The 24,265-nt window shown below is 44.0% G+C and overlaps 1 protein-coding gene across 1 annotated transcript; it reads left to right on the top strand.

Moving 5' to 3' along the window:
- The first annotated feature begins 197 nt into the window (after positions 1-197).
- On the top strand, positions 198-23,355 carry MTURN (maturin, neural progenitor differentiation regulator homolog). Its single transcript, XM_038765650.1, has 3 exons — positions 198-758; positions 7,408-7,530; positions 18,175-23,355. The coding sequence occupies exons 1-3, from the start codon at positions 597-599 to the stop codon at positions 18,283-18,285; spliced, it is 396 nt and encodes a 131-aa protein (XP_038621578.1). The 5' UTR covers positions 198-596; the 3' UTR covers positions 18,286-23,355.
- Positions 23,356-24,265: the final 910 nt, after the last annotated feature.

Genomic DNA, 24,265 nt, shown 5'->3' on the forward strand with positions numbered 1-24,265 from the left:
CGGGCCTTGCCAATCTCCCGGGCCCGCCCGTTGCCCCCTGCCCCCTGCCCCCTGCCCCCAGCGAGGCGTCGGAGGGCGCAGGACGGGTTCGAACGCCGAGAAACGTTTTTCCGAACGTTCCGAGGGGACGCCAAGTTGGGCCATTGGCTGGCGGGGCGGTGACGTCACGGGCCGAGGAGGTTCGGCGGCGCGGGGACGTTTTTTTGTTCCATTCCAGGGCAGGCCGGGGACCAATTCTCTGCCCTCCCTGGAGCCGGTCCTGCCGCTCGGCCCCGCTCTCGCCATCGCCCGGGAGGGACGGAGGAAGAGAGGGGCAGAGCCGCCGCAGACCCCCGCCCCGAGCCCCGACACTTAGTTCCCCGGAGATTCCCAGCGGGAGTCTAAGGGCGGGCGGGGGGCTGCAAGGGGGGTGCCCAGCGACAGTCCGGCCCTGCCCGGCCCTGCCCAGCCGGCCGCTGGAAGCGAGAGGTTCAGGGCAATCGGCCGGGGAGGAGGAGCGGAGGAGGGGAGGAGGAGGAGGAGGAAGGAGGGAGCCTGCCAGCCCAGCCAACTAGGAGGGCAGACAGCGAGGGAGGCCGAAGGGAGCCGGCGAGAGGATGGATTTTCAGCAGCTGGCCGACGTCGCCGATAAATGGTGCTCTAACACCCCCTTCGACCTCATCGCCACCGAGGACACGGAGAGGAGGATGGATTTCTACGCGGACCCCGGCGTCTCCTTCTACGTGCTCTGTCCCGACAACGGCTGCGGCGACAATTTTGTAAGTGGGGCGCGGGGGTGGGGGCGGGTTCTCCCGTCCCTCGGTTGCCTGCGCGCCCCGGGAATATTGGGGCGCGGAAAGCAACGAGGCGCCCTTTCCTTGGCCCGTCCACGCCATATTTATTTTACTTGTACGTATCTATTCTATTTATTTTATTTTGTTAATATGTTTGGTTTTGTTCTCTGTCTCCCCCTTCTAGACTGTGAGCCCACTGTTGGGTAGGGACTGTCTCTATATGTTGCCAACTTGTACTTCCCAAGCGCTTAGTACAGTGCTCTGCACACAGTAAGCGCTCAATAAATACGATTGATTGATTGATTTCCCCGCCCTGGGCTGGGCGTAGGGGATGCCGGGGGCCTCGGGTAGTTTGGGGCTGGGTGGGGGTCTCCCAGCGGCCCCCCTCCCCTTCAAGGGAGACGGACAAGTCTGCTGCCCCTTACCCCTTCCCCTGCAGCGTGAGTTGACCCCGATTTGCAAATCACACGGACCCCAGCCCCAAAACACACACACAGACACACACACACTCCCCTCCCAGTTAAGATACACGCACATCCAGTCTCTTCTTGGATCTGCAAGGCTCTTTTTAGGCGACGGTGGCCCGCGGAGTGTGTCCCCACCGTGTGTTGTGTGTCCGTCCACCGTGCCATCAGTCACGCCTTTGCGGGGCTCTCCGGGTGCCAGCCCGGGCGGAGGTCTGCAGTTTGCCCCGCTATTGGCGGCCCGCGGAGTCCTCGGCAAGTCCCTGACGCCCCCCACCCCCTTCTTCCATCCGAGGTGGGGGCCGGCTTCCCGCGAATTGGAATGGACACGGGGCCTGCAGCTGTCGGAGCGAAAATGGGGGGAAAAAATCCTTTCTACCGACCCCCCCCCCCCACAAGGCCTCCAACTCCGGCGCCCAAAGAGGCCAGTAGAAATGGGGGGAGAGATGGAGGGACAGAAGAAAGGGGAGGCGATTCTCCCTTGCTCCTGGGAAGGCCTAGTTGACTTCGACCTCGCTGTCTCCATGGGTAAAAAATAATAGCCCCAAGATGCAAAATGGAGTCTGTTCCTGTTGCTTTATGGTCATTGGCAGCCCGAGCCGCAGGATGCAGGACACCGCTACCTTCCCCGGGAAAAGGGCCGGGGGTGGGCTGGGGCTGGGGCGAGCCAAACCGGGGGAAGCAAAGTCCGTCTTGATGGAAAGCTTTTCTTCCAGCTCCATCCCTCCACGAAGAAGCCCGATCTTTCCCTTCTTTTGTCGCCCACTGAAGTTTATGGGGGAGGGGTTGGGGAGCGGGGAGGCAAGGAGAACCCCCACACTCACACACACAAACACACTGTCTGAGTAGGTTGAGATTTGGGGATGCTGGCCCAAACAAATAAGATCGGACTCGGGAGGTACAGGGAGATGGGCCGTGCTTGGGCTAGACATAGGGAGTGTTTTGAGGAACTCTTGAGAGGGCCTTGGGGGTTGTAGCACAGCCTGGGGCCATAGGTTGGCACAGATGCCCAGCGAGTCCCCGCTTTTAGGGTGCAGGCAGTCTCCCGGGCCCTGGGCTTCTCAAACCTCAGAGGGCAAGAGCTGCACTCTGTGGCTAATGCAGGAGGAACTAGGGCAAGGTCTAAATTGGGGGATCAGCAAGTTTGTGCAGCAGTGGATGCACAGCAAAAAATTCCCCTCAGGGAATTTAACAGAACAGAAAACATGAGTCTTGTGAGCTCAATACATTCTTGCCTATTTGTGTATCTAAGCGTTTATGCATATAGTTATGGAATGTACAGTCAGTACGACCTTTAAAAACATTTTATAAAGGCCATTTAAAGCCACGTTGGATAGAATTTGTTCCAGAGGTTCACCCTGCCCCATTAGATAAGTGTCCAGGAAATGCTATTGACCATTTTTTAAATGATATTTGTTAAGCACATACTTCGTGCCAGGTGCTGTAGTAAGTGCTGGGGTAGATACAAGCTAATCAGGTTGGACACAATCCATGTATTACATGAGGCTCACAGTTTCGATCCCCATTTTACAGGTTTACATTTTACAGATGGGGAGGTTAAGAGATTTGCCCAAGGTCATACAGCGGACAAATGATGGAAGCAGGATTATAACCCAGGTCCTCTGGCTCCCAGACCTTTGCTCTTTCCACTAGGCCACGGTGCTTCCCACTTAATTAAAAAGTTGAGCAATAGAAGACTATGGGAAGACTTTTCACTTATTGAAACTGCTCCAAAATATCTGGTGAGTGGACCAGCAAAAATGTATAACTACTGACGAAGTAAAATTAAGCGGAATGTGATGAACATCAAAGGGGTAGCAGGACAAAATGCTCATCAACCAGTGGTATTTAATGAGCACTTACTGTGTGTGGAGCACTAAACACTTGGGAGAGTACAATAATAGAGTTAGTAGACATGTTCCCTGCCTGCTCATGAATAAGTTCCTATTTTAAAGCAGCAGGAAATGTATCATTTGCTAGAAAGAAAATAGAACTAGTAATTCCTATTCTCCAATGTGGCTCTTCAGTTTTTGAGTAATAGTCTCCACACTCCAGTCTTGCCCTCCACTCTCGAACCCCCAAATCCATCCTTTCTTCAGTCCTCTTGCCCAATCGCAAGCTGCTTCCTTGCCTCCTTTTGACCTCCACATGTGAAAAGAACATGCTCCTGCCCATGCTCTCATGAACAAAGGCTTCACTTTTACAAACAGGGCTGCCTGACTTTCCTCAGCTGGGATACTCTGCTACCTGGCTTTCTCTGGGATTTCTCCCAGAGTGTGAACAAACAGGTGGTTGAGAGTGCCATTCCACTGGGTAAGTCTTATGAAGCCTTGAAAGAAAGCCAACAGCTTTCATTTCTTGCCAGCTGAGGGCTCTGTTTTGCTCTAGGTGTATGCATGGGTTGGCATCATTAGATAAACCAGATGGACAGGCAGGTGTATGGAGGCTGAGAGTGTGTGGTGTGTGTATGTGTGTATTCGTGTGCACAAGTGTAGACTAACAAAACACCCTTGTCTCCTTATTTTAGGCCAAGTGGATTGGTGCCTCTTGAGTGTTTCTCTCCCTGCCTCTTTTCCTCCTCCCTCTTCCCCTCCCCTCATAATTTCTTCTCACCTCTGGCCATCAGCAGTCTCCCCAACCAGTGATCAGGACTAGAGCTTTACTGGTTTAAAAAGAAACATCTGTTCCTACCCCTTCCAACCCTTTCGACCATCACCTTTAAAAAGATGTATTGCATTTGAGATCTTGAGAGTTTGTCTAAGCCCTGCTCCGAATTGAATTGCAAATTAGTGAGCTGGAAATAATTATTTAATGTAAGGAAGAGTGTAATGATATTAATGTACTGTATATACATTTTCATCATTTGCAGTAGTTTACTTTAGGATAACTATTTTTGCTGAATACTCTATATGAAAAAATTAATAACAGTGTTTTAAAATATAAATAAATAAAACATAGATTTATCTAGTATTTCTTAAAGGGTGTGACACTAGAAAATAGCTGAATTATAAGATTATAATTATAAGATTATATAATTATAATATATTATATTATAATATAATATTATTATAAGTGTGCATGTTTAATAAACAAATTCTCCAAATTACAGAGTGATCAATCCGTCCACAGGAAGTGAGAGGATTTCAAGAGCACAGCCTGGCCTCAGTAAGGTTCAGTTAGGTTTGGATGTGTTTTTTTTTCCTGGAAATATTAATAAATGCATCAATCATTTCACTTTAAGGTGGCATTAATTGTGGCATGGACAAATACCCTGAACCTCAGGATATGCCAGAAATACGTTACTAGATTATTAGCGCTGTGACCAAACAAATACTGCCTGGTATATGTGTATTATCTCTTGTATGACCTGTTTTTCAATTATTCCTTGATAATTTGCAGCCTCCATATTAAAGACTTATTTATGTATAGGCTTTTCTAAACATTCCTGGCTATGAGTTTTAGAATCAGCCAATCTGAACGCTTGTCTAATTTTCTCAATGAAGGCACACTACAGCTCTGACTCACTGAGTTAAGTGACAGGAAGTTAAAGCTAGGAAAGATCAACGTTGCTAGATTATCTAACTCTAGAAAAGGAGGTCTTATTATCTGAAATAGCTGTAGAAAAAGGCGGTGTTCCCAAGTGTCGTCTTTTGAGGGTTTTAAAAATTATTCCATCTTGAATAATACCCCGGGACAATTGTAGGAAAGAAACTTCACTTTTTCTGTCTCTTCAAAGTAGTCTTGAGTAAAACTAGATCAGATCGAAAGAGAAATATCTGCCTGTGTTTACCTACTTGATCAAATGTGTTTTCCTTAGTCTCGGCTACTGTTCAATTCTCTTCTGCCCTAGCGTGCCAAGCTAACCAACTGCTTTTCCTATTACGGAGAGACAGGAGTTCTAGTGAGTTATTTGCAAAGCCTCTTTTCAGGTGTGTAGTTCATTCAGTCATTCATTCATTCGATCTTATTTATTGAGCGCTTACTGTGTGCTGATCATTGTACTAAGCACTTGGAAAGTACAATTTGGCAACAGAAACAATCCCTACCCAACAACAGGCTCACAGTTTTGCTTATTGCCCTGACTCCTAAGTCCTCCAAGCCTGAGCAGGGGGTTTTGTTATTGAAGCAACCCCAATTCTACCCAGGTTCCTCTAGACATATTCAAATCAGATCATTAAGATTCAAGTTCACACCCTATGAAGCCCAAGTGCAGGATTTTCACAAACAGAATTCCTCAGATTGTTAATTGGATATTGCTTTTGGTAATTCAAAAGACAAAACAAAAAAACCCCCCAATGTTAGGCCTGGAAGTTTTCTTGGTAACTTGAGGGTTTTCATGCATTAGGTTTATTTTGAACAAATGCTGATTAATACAAGCTGTGGAATTTTATGACAGTAAAATGCACCCGGCAGCGAGGAAAATGCAGGATAGAACAGAGCTTGACACATAGTAAGTGCTTAACACATTCCATAGTAATAATAATAATTAATCATAACTTGATTTAGTATGACAGCCAGCATCTGGAGAAAAGGCATCATAGGCAGAACTTTCTTATTCTTACTGATTTCTCATTGAATATGAGATCGGATTTTGTGAACACAGTTATTCCCAGTGCCAAAATTATTCTGAGATAATTTACTCTAGGTAAATATCATAAAGGCTAAGAATGTTTGGAGCAATCGTGCTCCAGGAAGGAAGAAGATGAAACCTATCTATAGTGGCAGTCATCATTAAAAAAATACAAAGATGTACGTAAAGTACTTAGTTTCTGAGTACATCACTTCTCCCTATGCCCTCCCTTCCTGTGTCAGCCAAGTTTCCCCACTTCTCTTTTGGGCCGTGTCATCAGCATTTGGCTTTTTTCAACAGCAATGCCTACTCTGGCATGAATGTGCTGATATGTTTGCCCCTAGACCGGGCTTGTTCTGATATGAAGACTTTTGGGGCTGTCTCTAGACTATGCTCTGGGCATATGAACCATAGAACTGTTCCGATTTTTAGAAACTTACAGATATTCCTGGCACAGTGTTTTATGACCTCACAGCATGGAAATATGGGATTTTGAGACGATTTATCCCATGCCAACTATTTTTCAGAGGAAAAATTACACTTTCCTTCTTTGCAAGAATTAACCAGTGAACTCCCCAAACTATGAAAGAACTGCCTAGAGGATCATCTGTGAGGGGGACAGGCCCACCTTTTGACCTCTTAAGTTCTTACAAGTTCCCTTTCCATTCAGGAAACAAGCAACCATCTCATTCACAAGGCAGTCAGGGAACACAATGGGAGCCCCATTTCAGGGGCTACTTTTAACCTTCCTTTCAGAAACAGGAGAGAAGCAAAAGATCTGGACAACCATATAGTGGATAAACAACTTTATGATTGTCCAGCTCTTTTGCTCTTCTCTTTCTCTTTCTGAAAGTTTGACTTCTAGACATCTCACCCCTCATGAGAAAGCACTTCAGGGGGGCAGAAAGGGGAAAGAAAGGAGGGAAACTAAAACCCTGCTAAACCATAGTGGTGTTAGTAGCTTCAGCGGCAGTTTGTCTCAGGGAAGGAGAGGAAAACCTTTCTTAAAATGAAGTTTGGGGGTTGTCTGAGGATGGCAAATTTCCATCTCTCCTGGGATGCAGCTCTGTTCTAAACTGTGCATCATTCAGTCAGTGGTATTTACTGAGGAATTATTATATGCAGAGAGCACTGTACTAAGTGCTTGGGAAAGTAGTAATTATAATAATTATGGTAGTATTTGTTAAGCATTTACTACGTATCAATCACTGTTCTAAGGGCTGGGGTAGATATAAACTAGTCAGGTTGGACATAGCCCTTGTCCCACCTGGGGCTCAGTCTTCATCTTCATTTTCCAGATGAGGTAACTGAGTCACAGCGAAGTGACTTGCCCAAGGTCATACAGCAGACAAGTGGCAGAGCTGGGATTAGAACCCAGGTTCTCCTGACTCCCAGGCCCAGACTCTACAGTACAATAGAGTTGGTACACATGATCCCTGCCCTCAAGGAGCTTACGGGCTAGGGGAGAAATTGGCAATCTAGTGGAATCTTGTGCAGTATGCATTTTCATTCCCAACAAGAAGTTTAAAATGGAGTTGATTTTTTTTTAAATAACAACTGTTGTATTTTTTCCCCCTTTCTTCTTGGTGTGGGTACCTAGCACGTGTGGAGTGAGAGTGAAGACTGCCTACCTTTCTTGCAGCTGGCACAAGATTACATCTCCTCCTGTGGCAAGAAGACCCTCCATGAAGTCTTGGAAAAAGTCTTCAAGTCTTTCAGACCTGTAGGTTTCATTTTGGATTGTAAGGGATAGTTTATAAGGGGCTCTGGAGAAAGTGGCCAAAGCCTCGGATGACTAATGTTGTTCTATTGTCGGTTTTGCGATTTTGAGAGAGCAGCTAGTGTTTGGCATGGTTGCCGAATCTGGGGGGAGGATGGAAGGGTTGAGGAGGGAGAGGGAGGTTAAGGTTTATCCTTTCAAAACAGCTGCTTTTTGGAATGATAATGATTCTGTCTAGAGCCCTGTTTAAGTTGGGGAAGCCCAGTGCCATTGGAGGTGAGATGATGCCCTCTTCAATCAATGATGAATGCAGTCCTATTGTTCTGGTCCAGGGGGTTAATAATAATTGTGGTATTTGTTTAGCGCTGGCTGTGTGCCAAGCACTGTGATAAGCACTGGGGTAGACAAAAGAAAAGCAGGTCCCACATGGGGCTCACAGGCTAAGTAGGAGGGAGAAGAGATATTCAATCTCCATTTTGCAGATGAGGGAACTGAGGCACAGAGAGGTGAAGTGACAGGTATGCTGTCAGAGCCGGGATTAGAGCCCAGGTCCTCTGACTCACAACTCTTGCTTTTTCCTCTGGGCTATTCTGATTTCCAGGTCAAGACTTGAAGAGTGAGCTTTCTGGAGTTGGTGATATATAGTGCCATTCACCCCATATTTAGGGATTGAATTATTTATATTATTATTATTATATTTATATTATATTGGATTCAAGTTGAATTATATTTGTGATGGTGAAAAGGATAGAGTATAGTAGTTTCCTCCTCTCTCCACTCATCGTATTTCCCTTTACTACCTTGTTTTTAATTTCCTGTATTGAAGCTTTAACCAAATGACACTTAGCTTTCCTCTCATTTAAGCATTTAGAGCTAGGGGTACTTGACCAAATTTTTTAATCAACGAGCATTTTTTAAATGGTGTTTGTTATGTGCTTACTATGTGTCAAGCACTGTTCTAAGCACGGGGGTAGAGACCAGACAATCAGGTTGGACACGGTCCTTGTCCTACTTGGGGCTCACAGTATAAGTCGGAGGGAGGAGGATTTAATCCCCATTTTTCAGATAAGTAACTGAAGCGCAGAGAACTGAAGTGACTCACCCAAGGTCACACAGCAGACATGTGGCAGAGCCAGAATTAGAACCCTTGACCTTCTGACTCCCAGGCCCATGCTCTATCCACTATGCCCTGCTACTTCAAGCCAGGACAGCTTTTGTGGGAGCTTACTGTCTGTTCATCCTCCTCCCTCTTGCTGTTGACCCTTTGCTCTTGCCCTCCAACCTGCTTGGAACTCCCTCCTCCTTCACATCCGACAGGCCACTGCTCTCCCCATCTTCAAAGCCCTATTAAAATCTCATCTCTTCCATGAGGCCTTCCCTGATTCCCCCCACCCCACTACCACTCCACCATTTCACTCCCCCACTCCCCCATACCATTTACATTCATTGTTTACACTTTGTTGCTTCCCCCTCCTGAAATGTATTGTTTTTTCTGTCTCTCACACTAGATTATAGATTCCTTGAGGACAGGGACCATGTCTACTAACTCTGTATGTATTCTCCCAAGTACTTAGAACACTGAGAAGCAGTTTGGCGTAGTGGATAGAGCACGGGCATCAGAAGGACTTGGGTTCTAATTCTGGCTCTGCCACTTGTCTGCCATGTGACCTTGACCTTGGGAAGCCAGGTCATCTGATTCCCAAGCCTGTGTTCTTTCCAGTAGGCTGTTAATTTTTTATTTTTCCTTTCTTCGAGCTTAAATTGAGTCCATGGTATAACAAAGTGATGATTCTTAAAGGTGCTGTTGCATTGTTTAGAAACACAAACACGTAATCCCTCACGTATCAACCCCGCACCCTCCGCTCCTCTGCCGCTAATCTCCTCACCGTACCTCGTTCTCGCCTGTCCCGCCATCGACCACCGGCCCACCTCATTCCCCAGGCCTGGAATGCCCTCCCTCTGCCCATCCGCCAAGCTAGCTCTCTTCCTCCCTTCAAGGCCCTACTGAGAGCTCACCTCCTCCAGGAGGCCTTCCCAGACTGAGCCCCTTCCTTCCTCTCCCCCTCGTCCCCCTCTTCATCCCCCCCATCTTACCTCGTTCCCTTTCCCACAGCACCTGTATATATGTTTGTACATATTTATTACTCTATTTATTTTACTTGTACATATCTATTCTATTTATTTTATTTTGTTGGTATGTTTGGTTTTGTTCTCTGTCTCCCCCTTTTAGACTGTGAGCCCACTATTGGGTAGGGACTTTCTCTATATGTTGCCAAATTGTACTTCCCAAGTGCTTAGTACAGTGCTCTGCACACAGTAAGCGCTCAATAAATACGATTTATGATGATGATGATGATGATATCAACAATCCTATCAAGTGGGTACAATGTAGGCACTTTTCCTTTTCTTAGTCAACCTTGGAAATTTGAACAACTCATGCAGCTGCTTTTTACTTGTGGTGTAAACATAAGAAAAATGTTCAGTTTTGAGCTTGAATATTCTTCTTCCTAATGCAAAGCAATATTGAGCTTTGCATATTTTACTCTTGCAAAGCTAGTGTCCGTTTGTCCTGCCCTGGAAGGAAGAAGGTGCCTGCTGTTTCTTTGGGGTTCAGTTAAGTTAGAGCCAAAGCTCATATACTCTCACTACTAGTTGCTTAAAACAGGTATGGACATTCTTCAGTTTTCCCCAGCTCCTTCCAGCTGAAATAAGTGTCATTAGCCAAATATAATATTTGGGCAATCATTTTTTTTCTTTGTCCTCCTCTCCTGCCTTTCACTCCTCTGAACAGTGTCACATCTGTATTTATAGCACAGAGACCATCACTACGTCATTATCATGTAAATTAGCACGTGTCTATTTCCTAAAAGAAATCTAGCAATAGGTCTGTCAGAAATTTGCTTGTTGTGGGCAGGGAACGTGTCTTAACAACTCTGCTGTATTATACTCTCCCAAGTGCTTACTATAGGACTGTGCACCCAGTAAGGGCTCAATAAATACCACTGATGGATTGATAATGAGCTTTGCCTCCTTTTCTCATCATCATGATCCAGAGTCCTTAAATGCTCAAGTCTTCATGACACTGTGCTGTACTCTAATAAAAGTAATTAAAATAAACATGCTCCCTTTGCCTAAGGTCTTTTGGGAATTTTTGTGGGGAAGTTCTCAGTGTAAGAGTCATTAAAAGATTAATAGTAGTACTAATATTTATTGAGCACCCACTGGGTTCAATGCACTGTACTAAGCACTTGGTAAAGAACAGCATTAAGATTGTGAGCCCTATGTTGGACAGGGACTATGTCCAAACTGATTAGCTTGTATCTACCCCAGAGCTTAGTACAGTGGCTGGCATATAGTAAGTGCTTAACAAATACCATAAGAAACAAACAGAAAAACAGTTACCTGAGGTACATTTCCTGCTCACAAGGGGCTTATATGTCCTCATTTTCTAACAGTATGGGAAGCAGCAGTATTACCTAATGGGGTGGTTAGGAGAAGGTGGGGTGTGATCTTGATAAGTGATTTGACCTGATAAAAAGTGAGAACGTGTGATTATTTAATTTCTTGAAGCTTTTGTAGTACTTCCTCTCTATATGTTGAACTCAAGCCAATTAAGCTTTGCTGGGCTGAAAACAGCCTCAGGGGGTCAAGTAGCAGCTAGGAAGCAATATTGTCTAATGGAAGAGCACGGGCCTGGGAGTCAGAAGGTCATGCGTTCTAATCGCGGCTCCGTCACTTGTCTGCTGGGTGACCTTGGGCAAGTCACTTCACTTACCTGTGCCTCAGTTATCTGTAAAATGGGGATTGAGAGTGTGAGCCCCATGTGGGACAGGGACTATGACCTGATTTGCTTGTATCCACCCCAGCGCTTAGTAGAGGAGAGAGAATGTGCCCAGGGGTTAGAGATGGAATTCTGGAGCCTGAACACTCCAACCATAATGTAATTCAGTGGACTTTATCATAATAATAATAACTGTGGTATTTAAGTGCTTACTATGGGCCAAGCACTTTACAAAGCTATGGGGCAAGTACAAGATAATCATGTCAGACATAGTTCCTGTCCCACACGGGCCTCTTAATTTAAGAAGGAGGGAGAACAGGTAATTAATTTACCCTGAGGCAGTGAGTGAGGCTTGATGGAAACTGAATGGGGCTTAGGAGGGCGGCAAGGTGGGGGGTTGAGAGGCCTGGGCTGTAGTCCCACCTCTGCCACTTGGTCTTCTGTATACCCTTGGATAAGTGACTTAACCTCTCGTTATGTTTCCTGGCTCTTGGTTCAGTTTCCTCATCTGTGAAATGGGGATGATATTATCTGACCTTCTGTACCTCTCAGGGATGTTATGAGGTTAAAATGAAATAATTGAGAAAGAGCTATACATGCTTAAAAAAGTACTGTGTGATTACATTCAAAGTAAAAGGGATAATAATAATAATAATAATGGCATTTGTTAAGCACTTACTATGTGCAAACCACTGTTCTAAGCCCTGGGGAGGATACAAGGTGATCAGGTTGTCCCACTTGGGGCTCACAATCTTAATTCCCATTTTACAGATGAGGTAACTGAGGCCCAGAGAAGTGAAGTGACTTGGCCATAATCACACAGCTGACAAGTGGTGGAGCCGGGATTTGAACCCATGACCTCTGACTCCCAAGACCGTGCTCTTTCCACTGAACCACGCTGCTTCTCGTGAAGTGTAACATTTTGTACTTACAGAAATATTGCTGTTAGCCAAGGAGTAATGATGAGTTTAGTCCCTCTAGCTTGTGGTGCAGGGAACATGTCTAGCAACTCAGTTTTATTGAATTCTCCCAAGCACTTAGTACAGTGCTTTGCACACAGTAAGCACTCCATACAATTGATTGATTCCCTTTTCTCTTTCTGGTTTCCTTTCCCCTCCCTGTTCTTCTCCTATGTTCTTCCTGCCACTCTCCTCTTCCTACTCTGTCATATTGCTCATCTCTGTTTATCTCCTGCACCTGTATACCTCTGACCATGGATGTCTTCATATTAAGGTTTGTTCCTGAGTCCGTCTTTGTGTTTTTTTGGAGATGTTAAACTGTGGATGTCCCCTGTCTGTGTTGGACCATGGTCTTCATATATAGGCATGTTTCTATGAGTCTGGGTACAGGTGTGTCTTTATATGTGAGTTTATCCCCGTCTTAGACATTGTGTGTGAGTGTGTTGCTCTATGCCTTTTATATCTGTCAGTGGGGGGAAGAGGAGATTTAGACACTGCCTTCTGTGGTCTTACTTACCTGAAACCCATAGCTAGCTTCTGGGGTCTTCCTGCTTCCCCTTATAGTGGAAGAAGGCACGGTGAAGAAGGTGGGACTTAATAGTCATAATAATTATGGTACTTGTTAAGTGCTTCCAGCACTTAGAACAGTGCTTTGTACATAGTAAGCACTTAACAAATGCCATTATTATTATTATGTGCCAAGCACTGTTCTAAGCACTAAAGTAAATACAAGTTAAATCAGGTTCTACACGTTTCCTGCCCCATATGGGGCTCACAGTCTTAATCCGCATTTTACAGATGAGGAACTTAAGGCACAGAGAAGTGAAGTGTCTTGCCCAAGGTCACACAGTAGACATGTAGCATAGCCAGAATTAGAACCCACATCCTTTTGACTCCCAGGCCTGTGTTCTATCCACTAAGCCATTCTGCTTCTTATTTGGTCCCGCCTGTCCATTTCCCTGCTCTGGTTGCTCCAACTGGGCATTGGTCTTCTTGCCTCTGGGATGGGCAGCACACTCCTCCTCTACCGTGGTGGCTTGAAAGCACCCCACCCTCCAGGGAAGAGTACGGGGAGCCCATGGAACCTAACAGCGGTGGCCCGAGGCCAAGGGATACAGACAGAGCCCAGCAGAAAAAAGCAAGAGCTATTCAAATCAGATCAGACCCGCCTTAGTCTGCCTTCTATTGCTCTCTTGGGCTCCCTCAGAACTGCGTTGGGAGGCTGGGAAGGCAAAGAAGAAAATCCTCTTTCTATTCCCTACTTGATTCACCTTCTACTAGGTCACAAACTTGTTGCTACATCTTTCCCAGCCAGTGGGCAGGCGGTTCACTCGTAAGCACTTTGCTACACTAAAGCAATAAATTGTGGCACCCCCAACTCAGTCAACCAATCGATATTTTTTGAGCTTTTATTGTGTGCAGAGCATTGTACTAAGCATTTGGGGAGTACAATACAATAGAGTTGGTAGAGATGATCCCTGTGAGGCACCTGCAGTCCAGAGTAGGGGACAGATACTGAATTATTTTTAATTGTATTTGTTAAGCACTTATATTCATTCATTCAGTCATATTTATTGAGTGCTTATTGTGTGCAGAGCACTGTACTAGGTGCTTGGGAGAATACAATATAATGAGCCTACAGCAAGCTTAAAGTCTAGAGAGAGAGACAGACATTAATATAAATAAATAAAATACAGATATGTGCATAAGTGCTATGGGGCTGGGAGAGATTAATTTGCAGATGCAAAATGGGGATTCAATACTTGTACTCCCTTCTACCTAAGATAGTGAGCCCTGTGTCTGATCTGATTATCTTCCTCAGCACTCAGACAGTTCATGGCACCTAGTGAGCACTTAAATACAAATTATTATGACCATATCTCAGGCATTGAGTGAATCTGGCTGGATGAATGTCCACTTGCTGCTTTAGTCACTGTAGAATGATTTCCAATGTCTTTTTTAGAGTGAATCAAGAGTAGTGTTAGTAGAAGCAGCATTTATTAAAGCCACTTGGTGAGATGTACTACATTAGGCATTGGGAAATATAGAATAATGAAATGACCCATTCTCTGTCCACAGGGAGCATCCTGGCCCCTAATGCCAAGAGATTTCCAAACAACAAGCTTGGCACTGGATTGTGTGGCAGCTACATCCTGTGTGTTCAAAGACTGCCACTTCTTTAGTGCTTCCAGTTGAGGCCTAGTCAGTTACCATGAGGGCAGGTGGGTGGGTGTGCTACTCAACCAGGGGAAATGTAATTGCCTAAGTGCAAGTTTGGACCCAGGGTGGGCCATAGGAATTACCATTGGCAGTGGTATTGCTGACAGAATTATGCAGTGCTTCCTGAGGCTCTCCTGAAGAAAGGAGAGAAAGGGTATTAGCCACATGAAGCTAGGGGCTGGAGGTTGCCTTTCGTTTGTAGGCTATGTGAGGTCTGGGAGTGGCCTTAGTGAATTTGTGTTGGGCCTCCTGGTGTCGAATTCAGCTGATGGAGTAGCCAGAAATTCATTCCCGTCATCTTTTATGCACTTAAGGTTCTGGTCAACTTCCAAATTCACCTGACTAGACTTGAGAGGTCCTAATTTCCTTCCAGAATGTAAACACATTTGACTCTTTGAAAGTTTGTTTTTGTATGTTGCACTTCGAAGACTTTGATTTCTGTGGTGTGTGGAGATGGACATGGGTGGCGCTCTATCCCAGGTGACGTGGCAGAGTCCTCCTCCCCGCAATCTGAGTCACTACCCCCTGCCTGTGCCCTATCGGTGGGGGCATCTTGGCTCAGGGATTTACCGTATCTCCTATCTCTGTCTCCGTCAAGTGATACCCCAAATGGGACCACAGGCAAACTGGGAGGGTTTATGCTGTGACCAGGAGTGGATGGGGTCAGAAGGTGGGGAATCCCCTTTCTATCTTCGCCTTCGGCCCGTATCACCACTTCTGAATTGGGGTTGGCATCACCATTGATTCATATTTATTGAGCTGGGGGCTTTGCACTACCCCCAGCTCTTTATTTTCAACTCTCTCTTATGTTCCGCCCATTATGTATTTTAAGGGTGAGCAGTTAAGATCCTGTAAGACAGCATACTTCAGTCTATCAAGACCCAAAGGTCAGATGTGATGCTGATTTGAATTTAAAGCTGCCTTTGCTCACTGCAGCTAAGAGGAGGGAAGGGAGGGGGCAGGCAGGCAGAGCTGTCCCGTGCTTTGCCTGTCTCATTTCTTGGACTCTCATTGGGGATCATGTGTGTGATCAGCTCTAGTTTACCCGCTGACAAAGTTTTAGAGAAGTTCATGGACCATTCAAGTCAACATTGGTCCATCTGAGACCCGAGCACCTTTGATGGGGTTACACTGGGGTAAGACATTCAGCTAAATTCTCTCCCTCGGCTGAAGAGACAAAATAACCTGCCCACAACAAGCTTACAGTCTAGATGAGGAGACAGACATTAATAGAAATAATATTCCAGATAAGTACATAAATGCTGTGGTACTGGTAAGAGGGGATGAAGAAAGGGAGCAAGTCAGGGTGATGCAGAAGGGAGTAGGAAAAGAGGGCTTAGTCAGGGAAGGCCTCTTGGAGGAGATGTGCCCTCAGAAAGGCTTTGAGGAAGGGGAGAGTAATTGTCTGTTGGATATGAAAGGAGGGTGTTCTAGGCCAGAGGCTGGATGTGAGCGAGAGGTCAGCGGTGAGACAGACGAGATTGAAGTACAGTGAGAAGGTCACATTAGAGGAACGAAGTGTGTGGGCTGGGTTGCTGTCTGTCTCCCCCTTCTAGACTGTGAGCCCATTGTTGGGTAGGAACCGTCACTATAGGTTGCCGACTTGTACTTCCCAAGCGCTTAGTACAGTGCTCTGCACATAGTAAGCACTCAATAAATACGATCGAATGAATGAATGAATAGTAGGAAAATAAGCAAGGTGAGGTAGGTGGAGACAAGGTGATTGAAGCAGATGGTAAGGAATTTCTGTTTGATGCAGAGATGGATGGGCAATCACTTGGGGTTCTTGAGTGGGGAGATGTGGCCTGAACTTTTTTTTGTAGAAAGATGATCCAAGCAGCAGAGTGACAGGGATCAGGTCATTTAGCAGGTTGATACAGTAATCAAGGCGGGACTGGATAAGTGCTGTCTTATTACTCAGCTGCTGAGCAGAATTTCCTTTCTAAGGACCGAACTGCAGCAGCCTATGGAAGGCCAGATCAGGACTAGCAAAGACCTGGACCAGAATGACTCCTCAAAAACACCCAGTCCAGCCAGTGTTCCCCAAACCAAGATTTTATTCTCAACCCCCAACTTCTCCACCAACCTCATTTTTCCCCCCTCTCAGACTTCCTCCCGAGAAGGGGAGAATCAGCCTCAGGAATTCTTGTGTGGCTGAATAAATGCATTTTGGGTTTCTTTGAGGGGGGGGCGGTGGAAGGAGGATTGTTTTTTTTGGATGGTGATTTGATGGATTCCCAAACAAGCTACTTTATTTTTACTTGTGAAATTTTGGACTTGCTCTTGACGCAGACCTGCACTACCTCTCAAAGGGGGCTGATAAGAGAATCACACCATCCACCCTTCATGATCCGAGCAAGCAACTGTTCACTTTTTCTCTGTAAAGGTGTACCAATTTTTCATTCCATCCTCTGAAACCTTGAAGTTGTGGCAGTTGGAGGAAGTACTGCAAATCGATGAAGATGTTCTTTTCTCAAAGATTTGTTGTGCTGTTATCAAGCCAAATTCCTCATTTCTCTCATTTCACATGGAAGCTGACATTTTCTCTGTGGTGACAACAGCTGCATCACTCTAAGCCCCAAACTGCACATGTCTGCAGTTGTTTCAGACTTGGCAGGCTAAATGCATAGTATCACCAATAATGCTTAGCATGTGATTTTTGTTTTGGAGCTATTAATAGATCTTTTGCAAGACCTGTATGAATTTCCGTTTGAACTCTTGCATTGTTTTGACTGGGGTTCTGTTTATTCTTCATTAGCAAGTGAGATGCAGAAAGGAAGGGAACATAGCTTTGCTTTATAAAAATCTCATGAAGTACAATTAGTGTTTGGATTGTTTCGAACATTGGCACAGTGGTTAAACAGAGACAACTCTGGCAACTAGCCACATGGCAACTCACCAGCTGTGACCTCAGGGCTACCATTAATTTGCAACTCTTCAGACAGAGCTCTCGACAGGTACAATTATTTTGTCACAGGCCTCTCCCATATTTGGTTCTACCCTGGGTGATTGTTGTCACCTTCTGCTCAGATGGAGGTAAAAGGAGCACTGAAGTTACAACTTTGTGCTGCCCAGGAGGCATAATCAATTAGTCAGTGGTATTTATTGAGCATTTACTGTGTGCAGAGCAGTCAATCTGTGGTATTTACTGAGTGCTTACTCTGGGCAGTGCACTGTACTAAGGATTTGGGAGAGTACCATACGAGAGTTGATTGACACATCCCCTACCCACAGAGAGCTTACAGTGTAGAAGACTGTGCAGAATAGAGGCAAAGCTTCAATAAGATCTGCAAGTAAGGCTAGTTAAAGGACAAGTTACACGTGGATTCAGTTTGGGGAAAAATTGTAGGTAATGGGTTCATGATTCGTTCACTGATAAGGACACTCGCCTATGGTTTACGTGTATCTGTTAAAAAAAATTAAAGCCCCTCCATATGTTCACATCAAAACTTCACCCTTTGGCCTATTCTCCATAAGGAGGTGGTTGTGTGCAAATACATTTGAAAATATAACTTAAGGCACTGTACATTCCAATGAAAAGTCCTACCCTGCTTTGTTGAATCTAATTTAACTGTACTCCTTTGGCTTGCTATTTCATTAAGATCAGATGGCCTTTAATTGTTTTGGTGAATGTCACTTCATTATTGCACTTACAGGTCAACTCTTTTTTCTCTTCTTCTTAACTAGTTACTGGGGCTTCCAGATGTAGATGATGACACATTTGAAGAATATAATGCAGATGTGGAAGAAGAGGAACCGGAAGCCGACCACCAACAAATGGGTGTCAGTCAGCAGTAAACTTCTGAGGAGTAATTACAGATTAAAGATGTCAACCCCTTGGGGCCAGGTGGGGTCGTATGCTCCTGTGTTATAGCGTTTTGCATTAGTGCATTGCAACGGCAATTCTGACTCCCAGCATCAGAGTTAAAATGAATTCCAGTTTTAACAACCACAAAATATCTGTGATGAGCTTTGCTAAGAAGTGGCCTGAATTTCACTCCTGCTTCAATGGGGTTTCTCTGGAGGCGTCTCAGCTTTTTGCCATTTAAAATTTAGAATCCGTTTCAGTTGGTGACATCTCTTTTAGTTTTGTATTTGAGAATTAATTTTCATTGACGTGAATGTAGAGTACTCTGAATGTACCAAGGATGGAGATAAAGTGCTCAAGTGACCTGACCAAGGGAAAGCAACACCAGTTTACTATTTAGTGGTTAACTGCAAAAGTGCACAAAAAATCTTGGGGAGGGGAAGGGGAAAGCAATTACTGGACTGGGTCCTATGGAATGGGGAAATCAATATAAATGTGTGTTAAACTGAGATTTGTAGCAGCAGGATCCTTATTTTAGCAAAAGCATTACATGGTTGCTCTTCCAGGCAAAAGTGTCAGTTCCAAAGGCACTTGTTGATAGTTGGAAAAAAAAATGGGAATGGGGAAATAACTGAGTGATATCAAGTGAAACTTGATAAAGCCATCTAGGACGTCACCCATTCTTGCCTTTTCTGTAATGTTCATCTGCTTTTAAAGAAATGACCACTTGTTAGAGATGCTAGAGGCATCTGAAATTTAAGTGCCATTTAAACTCTAAAGCCATAGCTTAATTTAATAGGGAAATAAATTGATATCAGTCCTTGGAAAACAATCGTCACTTTTGAGTTCAGTTTTTACCTATTAACTATCAGAGAGTAGGAAGTATTGCCTTGAAAAGCAGCAGTTTAATACTGAGTGCTGTTAACTACCAAAACTGCATCTAAAATTTTGGGGAAAAAAGATCTCTGTATTAGATTGGATCCTAAGGAATGGTTTGAGAATAAAAGGATTCCATTATATAATTTACTATACTATTTTAGATTATGCTTCTAAATGCCTCATTTTAGCCAATTTTTAACATTAAATGAAGTTCACAAGGCCTTTTAATTCAGGATCCGATTTCTTAAGATGATAAATTTCATTGAACAAAATATGCTTAGTTCACAGGAACAACTGATATGAAACATATTGAAACCCTGCTGTTATCAGTAGCTCCCTTCAAAGGTCTTTAAAAAAAGATTTCAAAAGCTAATGTGCTGTTAGTGAAGTGTTCATTTTCTGAGTAGAACCTCCTTGTGATTTTTGGTTCTAATTCTTGGGATGAAGAATACCTCTTTTTCAACACAAGGTAAAACTTTCATTATCTGGGATGGAAATATTTTTGAATGTGCACAGAAATGTGACTGCTACAATGTAAAAGTCTTGAATTAAAAAAATAGAAAAGCTACCAAGCTTATTGAGATTTTGTAATTCTTTTGGCATGCAGGCTTAACAATGATAGTTGTGATACACTTTTAGGGATTATTCATTTGAGAGTTGTGGGTGTGTACTCTCTAATAATGCAGTTTCCTTTCCAAATTCTGGTGAAATTCTAGTTGTTTCCATTCCTGCTTTGTTGTACGTGTTTTTCTTTCCACTTCATCAATCAGTCAATCTATGGTATTTATTGAATGCTTACTGTGTGCAGAGCACTGTGCTAAGCACTTGGGAGAGTACAACAGAGTTGGTAGATACGTTCCCTACCCACTAGGAGTTTTCAGACAATAAATTGTCTAGAGTCATCAAGCAATATATTACATTTTAATTTCAAACACAACTCCCTTTCCAGCAGCCTGTTTTTAAAACTTTAGCATTCCATTCAGTGGACTCTGATGTGGTGTGAATTTGGCTACTTCTGCTTGTGTTTTGAGGGACTTTTTAAATGAGCAATTAAGTATTCGTGTGGTGTAAAGCCAATTTAAAGCTGTACACTGGGTAGATATTTCCTGTATTCATCAGCTCCTCATCTAAGCACCAGAGGCCAGATGAATGACTTCTGCAAGTGTGTAAGAAGTGTGTCCAAAGGATATATACACTAAGCTCATTAGAGTGAACTGGATTTTATATGTAGATGATGAAAATATAAATTTACATACATATTAAAAGCAAATGGGCATTAATATAGTATGTATTTTCTCAAAAAGGTGGGTTGGACTTGACCAAATACATTTCTATATTATCTCATTAACATTATCTGGGCAGTGAACTAAAACTAATAATCTAGTGGACCAACAAGGACTCTAACCCTCTAACCCATGTCAGCAGACTGGGCTCAAACGGTTATTTACTCTTTCTCAAAGCAAAGCAGATTGGGGAAGGCCCAAAAAGGCTGTGGTAAATTCAGACTCCTTCCCTCTAATCTTTTCTATGAACAGAGCATCCACCGAAGCTGAGGGAGTAGGGGAGAGGGGCTTTGAAGAGACAAACGCTTTTTTTGATCCACCCAGCTTTCCACACTCCACTCCACTGAATCTGTGGGCAGCCCACCTGCTGCCTTGGCATCAGAAATGGGGATTTATGAAGGAAAAATTTGCTGATATATCTCCAAGCATTTAAACATGTAAAATAGCCTCCTCCCTGGGGATCATGTGCAGGAAAGCAGTGATTGGAAAACCTAGTGGGGAGGGTGGAACTCTAATTCCCTACCTTTGCCTGGGTGATGCACTTTGAGCCCTATCCCTGAGAAGGTGAGAAGTTGGTTGCCCAGAGTGACCGGCAGAATGGTGAAAACGGGAAGAGGTCAGAGAGAGGATAGTGAAGAGGGATTTTGTGTTTTTTGGAACAGTGGCTTATCTAGAGTTAATTCTGTAAACTAATTTCTGTGTTATCCTAATAACAATGCTTTTGGTGGGGTGTGGCTCCTTGTAGGGGCTTTAAGGGTCCTTATTCTTCTTGTGGCCATAATCACACCTACTTCCTTGGTGCTTCTCACTGGGTTGTCCCGCTTGCTGTTTTGTGTTGGGAGTTTGTGAGGTGGGAAACGCACACACCATATTACTCCTCATGGCAGTTACTGTCATGTTGCCTCATTAACCTGGCAGCCCTTCCCTTCCACCAAGCACCAACTAAATTTCTGTCTATTGTGTGCATGTTGTCAACCCCTGGGAAAGTGGGCTGGGGAGCTGCCTGTAGAGGCACAAAGTCACAGAGCTTTGATGAGATTTTCCGGAGCACAGCTATAATGTAAGACATTTGGAGCAAGGGAACCTGGGGGCTGAAAGGACAAAAATCTGACCTTCACTTTGCTACTTTTGGCAAGGCTTGGGCATCATGGCTGCTGCTGGTGGTTTTTGGGAAGTGGTGGAAATCAAACATGTGAGATTCAACCTTGGAGAGGGTTCTCCACAACCTTTGTAGGTGACTCTGTTTTTCTTTAACCATTTTGGCACAGGTGGGGTAAGGAACCAATAAGTAGGGTGATGGCTGGTACTAAAGGAGAGCTAGGGAGACTGATTAGAGCCCCAGCATACTTTCCATGTCATGAAGAAAGGAAGAGCCAGTCTGGGTTCATAGTTACTCTTGGCTTTAGGAGACATCATCCATCATGGCAGAGACCCTTGCCATGACAAAACAAGGAAGATGCTGTCCCATTAGGATTGCCCCAAGCATCAGTACAGTCAGACCCAAACAGAAACATAGATGGTCTCCGAGGAGTACCTGGTGATTCAGGTAAAAAATTCCGTGGCTCAGTGCAAAAGACCACAGACCCAGAGTCAGGAAATCTGGTTCTAATCCCAGCTCTGCCACCTGCCTGCTGTGTGATGTGAAAGTCACTTAACTTCTCTGGGCCTCAGTTTCCTCACCTGCCAAAATGGGGCAAGATACCCATTCACCATCCCGCTTAGACTGAGCCCCCTTGTGGAATACAGCTGTGGCCGATAGGTTTATATTGTATCTACTTCATCACATAGTACAGTGTTTGTCATGTAATAAGCATTTAAACAAATGTCGTCATTATTAATTTAGATTGTTTCAGTATCTGGAGGAGTACTGTAGTTTGTAGATGAGCCTGAAATGGGAGCACCTCCAGTCCTATTTATTGGGAAGGGCTTACTGCTAAGGAATCTAGTTCCTGAGTTAGTGTTGGCAGAGGTGATATCAAAGATTTCAAATCACTTGATACAAGGAATAATTAGGTTGGAGAGTAAGCCATCTCAAATGCCAGCCAAAGGCCTCTCATTAAAGATGGGAGGTGCCAAGCCTAAGGTGAGAATCAGTGATTTTTTAGATTTTTTTCTGACACTTTCCAAATTGCCTGATTGGCAGATGTAGAGCATCTGAGGAAAACATTTCCTTAAATGCCAGGCTATGCTGTCTGTGACCAACACATTGTGACCAATCATTGACTGGTGTATTGGGTTTGCAGTATCTTTATTTTTATTATGGCTTCAAAGAGAAAGACGTTGAAAGGTGTTCCTGCTTGAAATGGTGGCATTGGCAGTCCAAGCTCAGATGCAATCCAAAATGGTCCCAGGAAGGGCATTCATTTGCTTAGTGAGGATTTGTGACAGTTGGTTGATCCTGAGAGAGATCTGAAAAATTATCCTGGAAAGAAATGCATTTTGTTGAACTTTTAAAAAAAACCCTCTTTTTCTGCAGTTACATTCTGTTTAGGAGAGCAGAGAGCTAGGTGGTAATATTCTACATAGAAGATACCAGCTTTCCTCTTTGGAGAGTGAAATAAATTTTCAGGACTGGATAAATTTTAAATAATCTTTGTCAAGCCTTAATTTATGGATGCAGAGATTAATTCAACTAGTCAGAAATAAAGTTAAAATAACTGAACCATTTGCCAATTAGGAACTTTTCGTTTAAGGTTTCTTTTTTTTCCTCGGAAATTTCTCTTGAGCATTACAAAACTGTGAAATGGGTTGCCAAAAATGTTTGCCTTTGTTAGAAAGTGTGAACTCTCTATGGAACCTTCTCCATCATTGCTTTTCTATTCCCTTTTAGAAACCTGGACATTAAATTCAACAATGTAGTTGTCCCATAAACCTGCATTAAAGAATGTACCAAACGTTGATGACTTACTGATTTTTTTCCCCTCTTCCTAGTGACTATCAATGGTTATCTTTTGAGGATTTCAAATATAATGTAAAAATAAGGTGCAGGAAGGAAAGGGAAAAGCCTTCAGTTGAATTTTGGGTTCTACATCACATAAATTGGATGTGATTTTAAAGAATTGTCTTTCCTGAATATGAAAAAATTTGATGTTGCAGCTGACTAGGTTGTGATGGACAGATCTGATTTGAACTGGCGCCAGGGTTCTGGGAAAAATTTTTGTTTTCAGACATGCAAGACGACGACTTTACCAGTTGATGGTAGGATATAGAGAAGCAGCATTTGCCAGTGGATAGCGCACAGGCCTGAGAGAAGGACCTGGGTATATAATCCCGGCTCTGCCCAGTTGGCTGCTGTGTGACCTTGGGCAAGTCATTTAAATTTTCTGGCCCCATGGATACCTCATCTGTAAAATGGGGATTAAGACCAGGAGCCCCATGTGGGGGCAGGGGTACTGTGTCCAACCCTATTAGCTTGTATCCACTCCAGCCCTTAGTACAATGCTTGGCACAAAGTAAGTGCTTAACAAATGCCATCGTTATTATTAATATTTTCTGCCTCAGATTTGTGGTCATGGTTTTTGATTATGGTTTTTAAATTGCATCCTTTGTCTGAAACCCTTCTGTGGGAATGTTCTGCTTTTCAGGAATTTTGCCTGTTCTCCCAGAAAATCTTTCTGGATTTGTCACTTGTTTCATTTTGCAAATCTGGTTGCACTACATGTAGACACTTGACATAATAAGATGTCAAAGGAATATGGATTGGAATAGTCGGGTATTTGGGTGTTTTTTTTTCAGATGGCAAGTGACCAAGAAATTAGTTGAATCATCTCAATTTAGGTAGTCTTTAAAGTAATTTAAATTATATTTT

Source organism: Tachyglossus aculeatus, chromosome 2 (assembly GCF_015852505.1).
Source record: "Tachyglossus aculeatus isolate mTacAcu1 chromosome 2, mTacAcu1.pri, whole genome shotgun sequence".
Lineage (NCBI taxonomy): Eukaryota > Metazoa > Chordata > Mammalia > Monotremata > Tachyglossidae > Tachyglossus > Tachyglossus aculeatus.

Bases quoted from the DNA above. Each gene is read 5' to 3' on its own strand.
- MTURN (XM_038765650.1), top strand. From the start codon at position 597: ATGGATTTTCAGCAGCTGGCCGACGTCGCCGATAAATGGTGCTCTAAC. The intron at 759-7,407 runs GTAAGTGGGGCG...GTGGGTACCTAG, and splicing joins ACGGCTGCGGCGACAATTTT to CACGTGTGGAGTGAGAGTGA. The intron at 7,531-18,174 runs GTAGGTTTCATT...CTTCTTAACTAG, and splicing joins TCTTCAAGTCTTTCAGACCT to TTACTGGGGCTTCCAGATGT.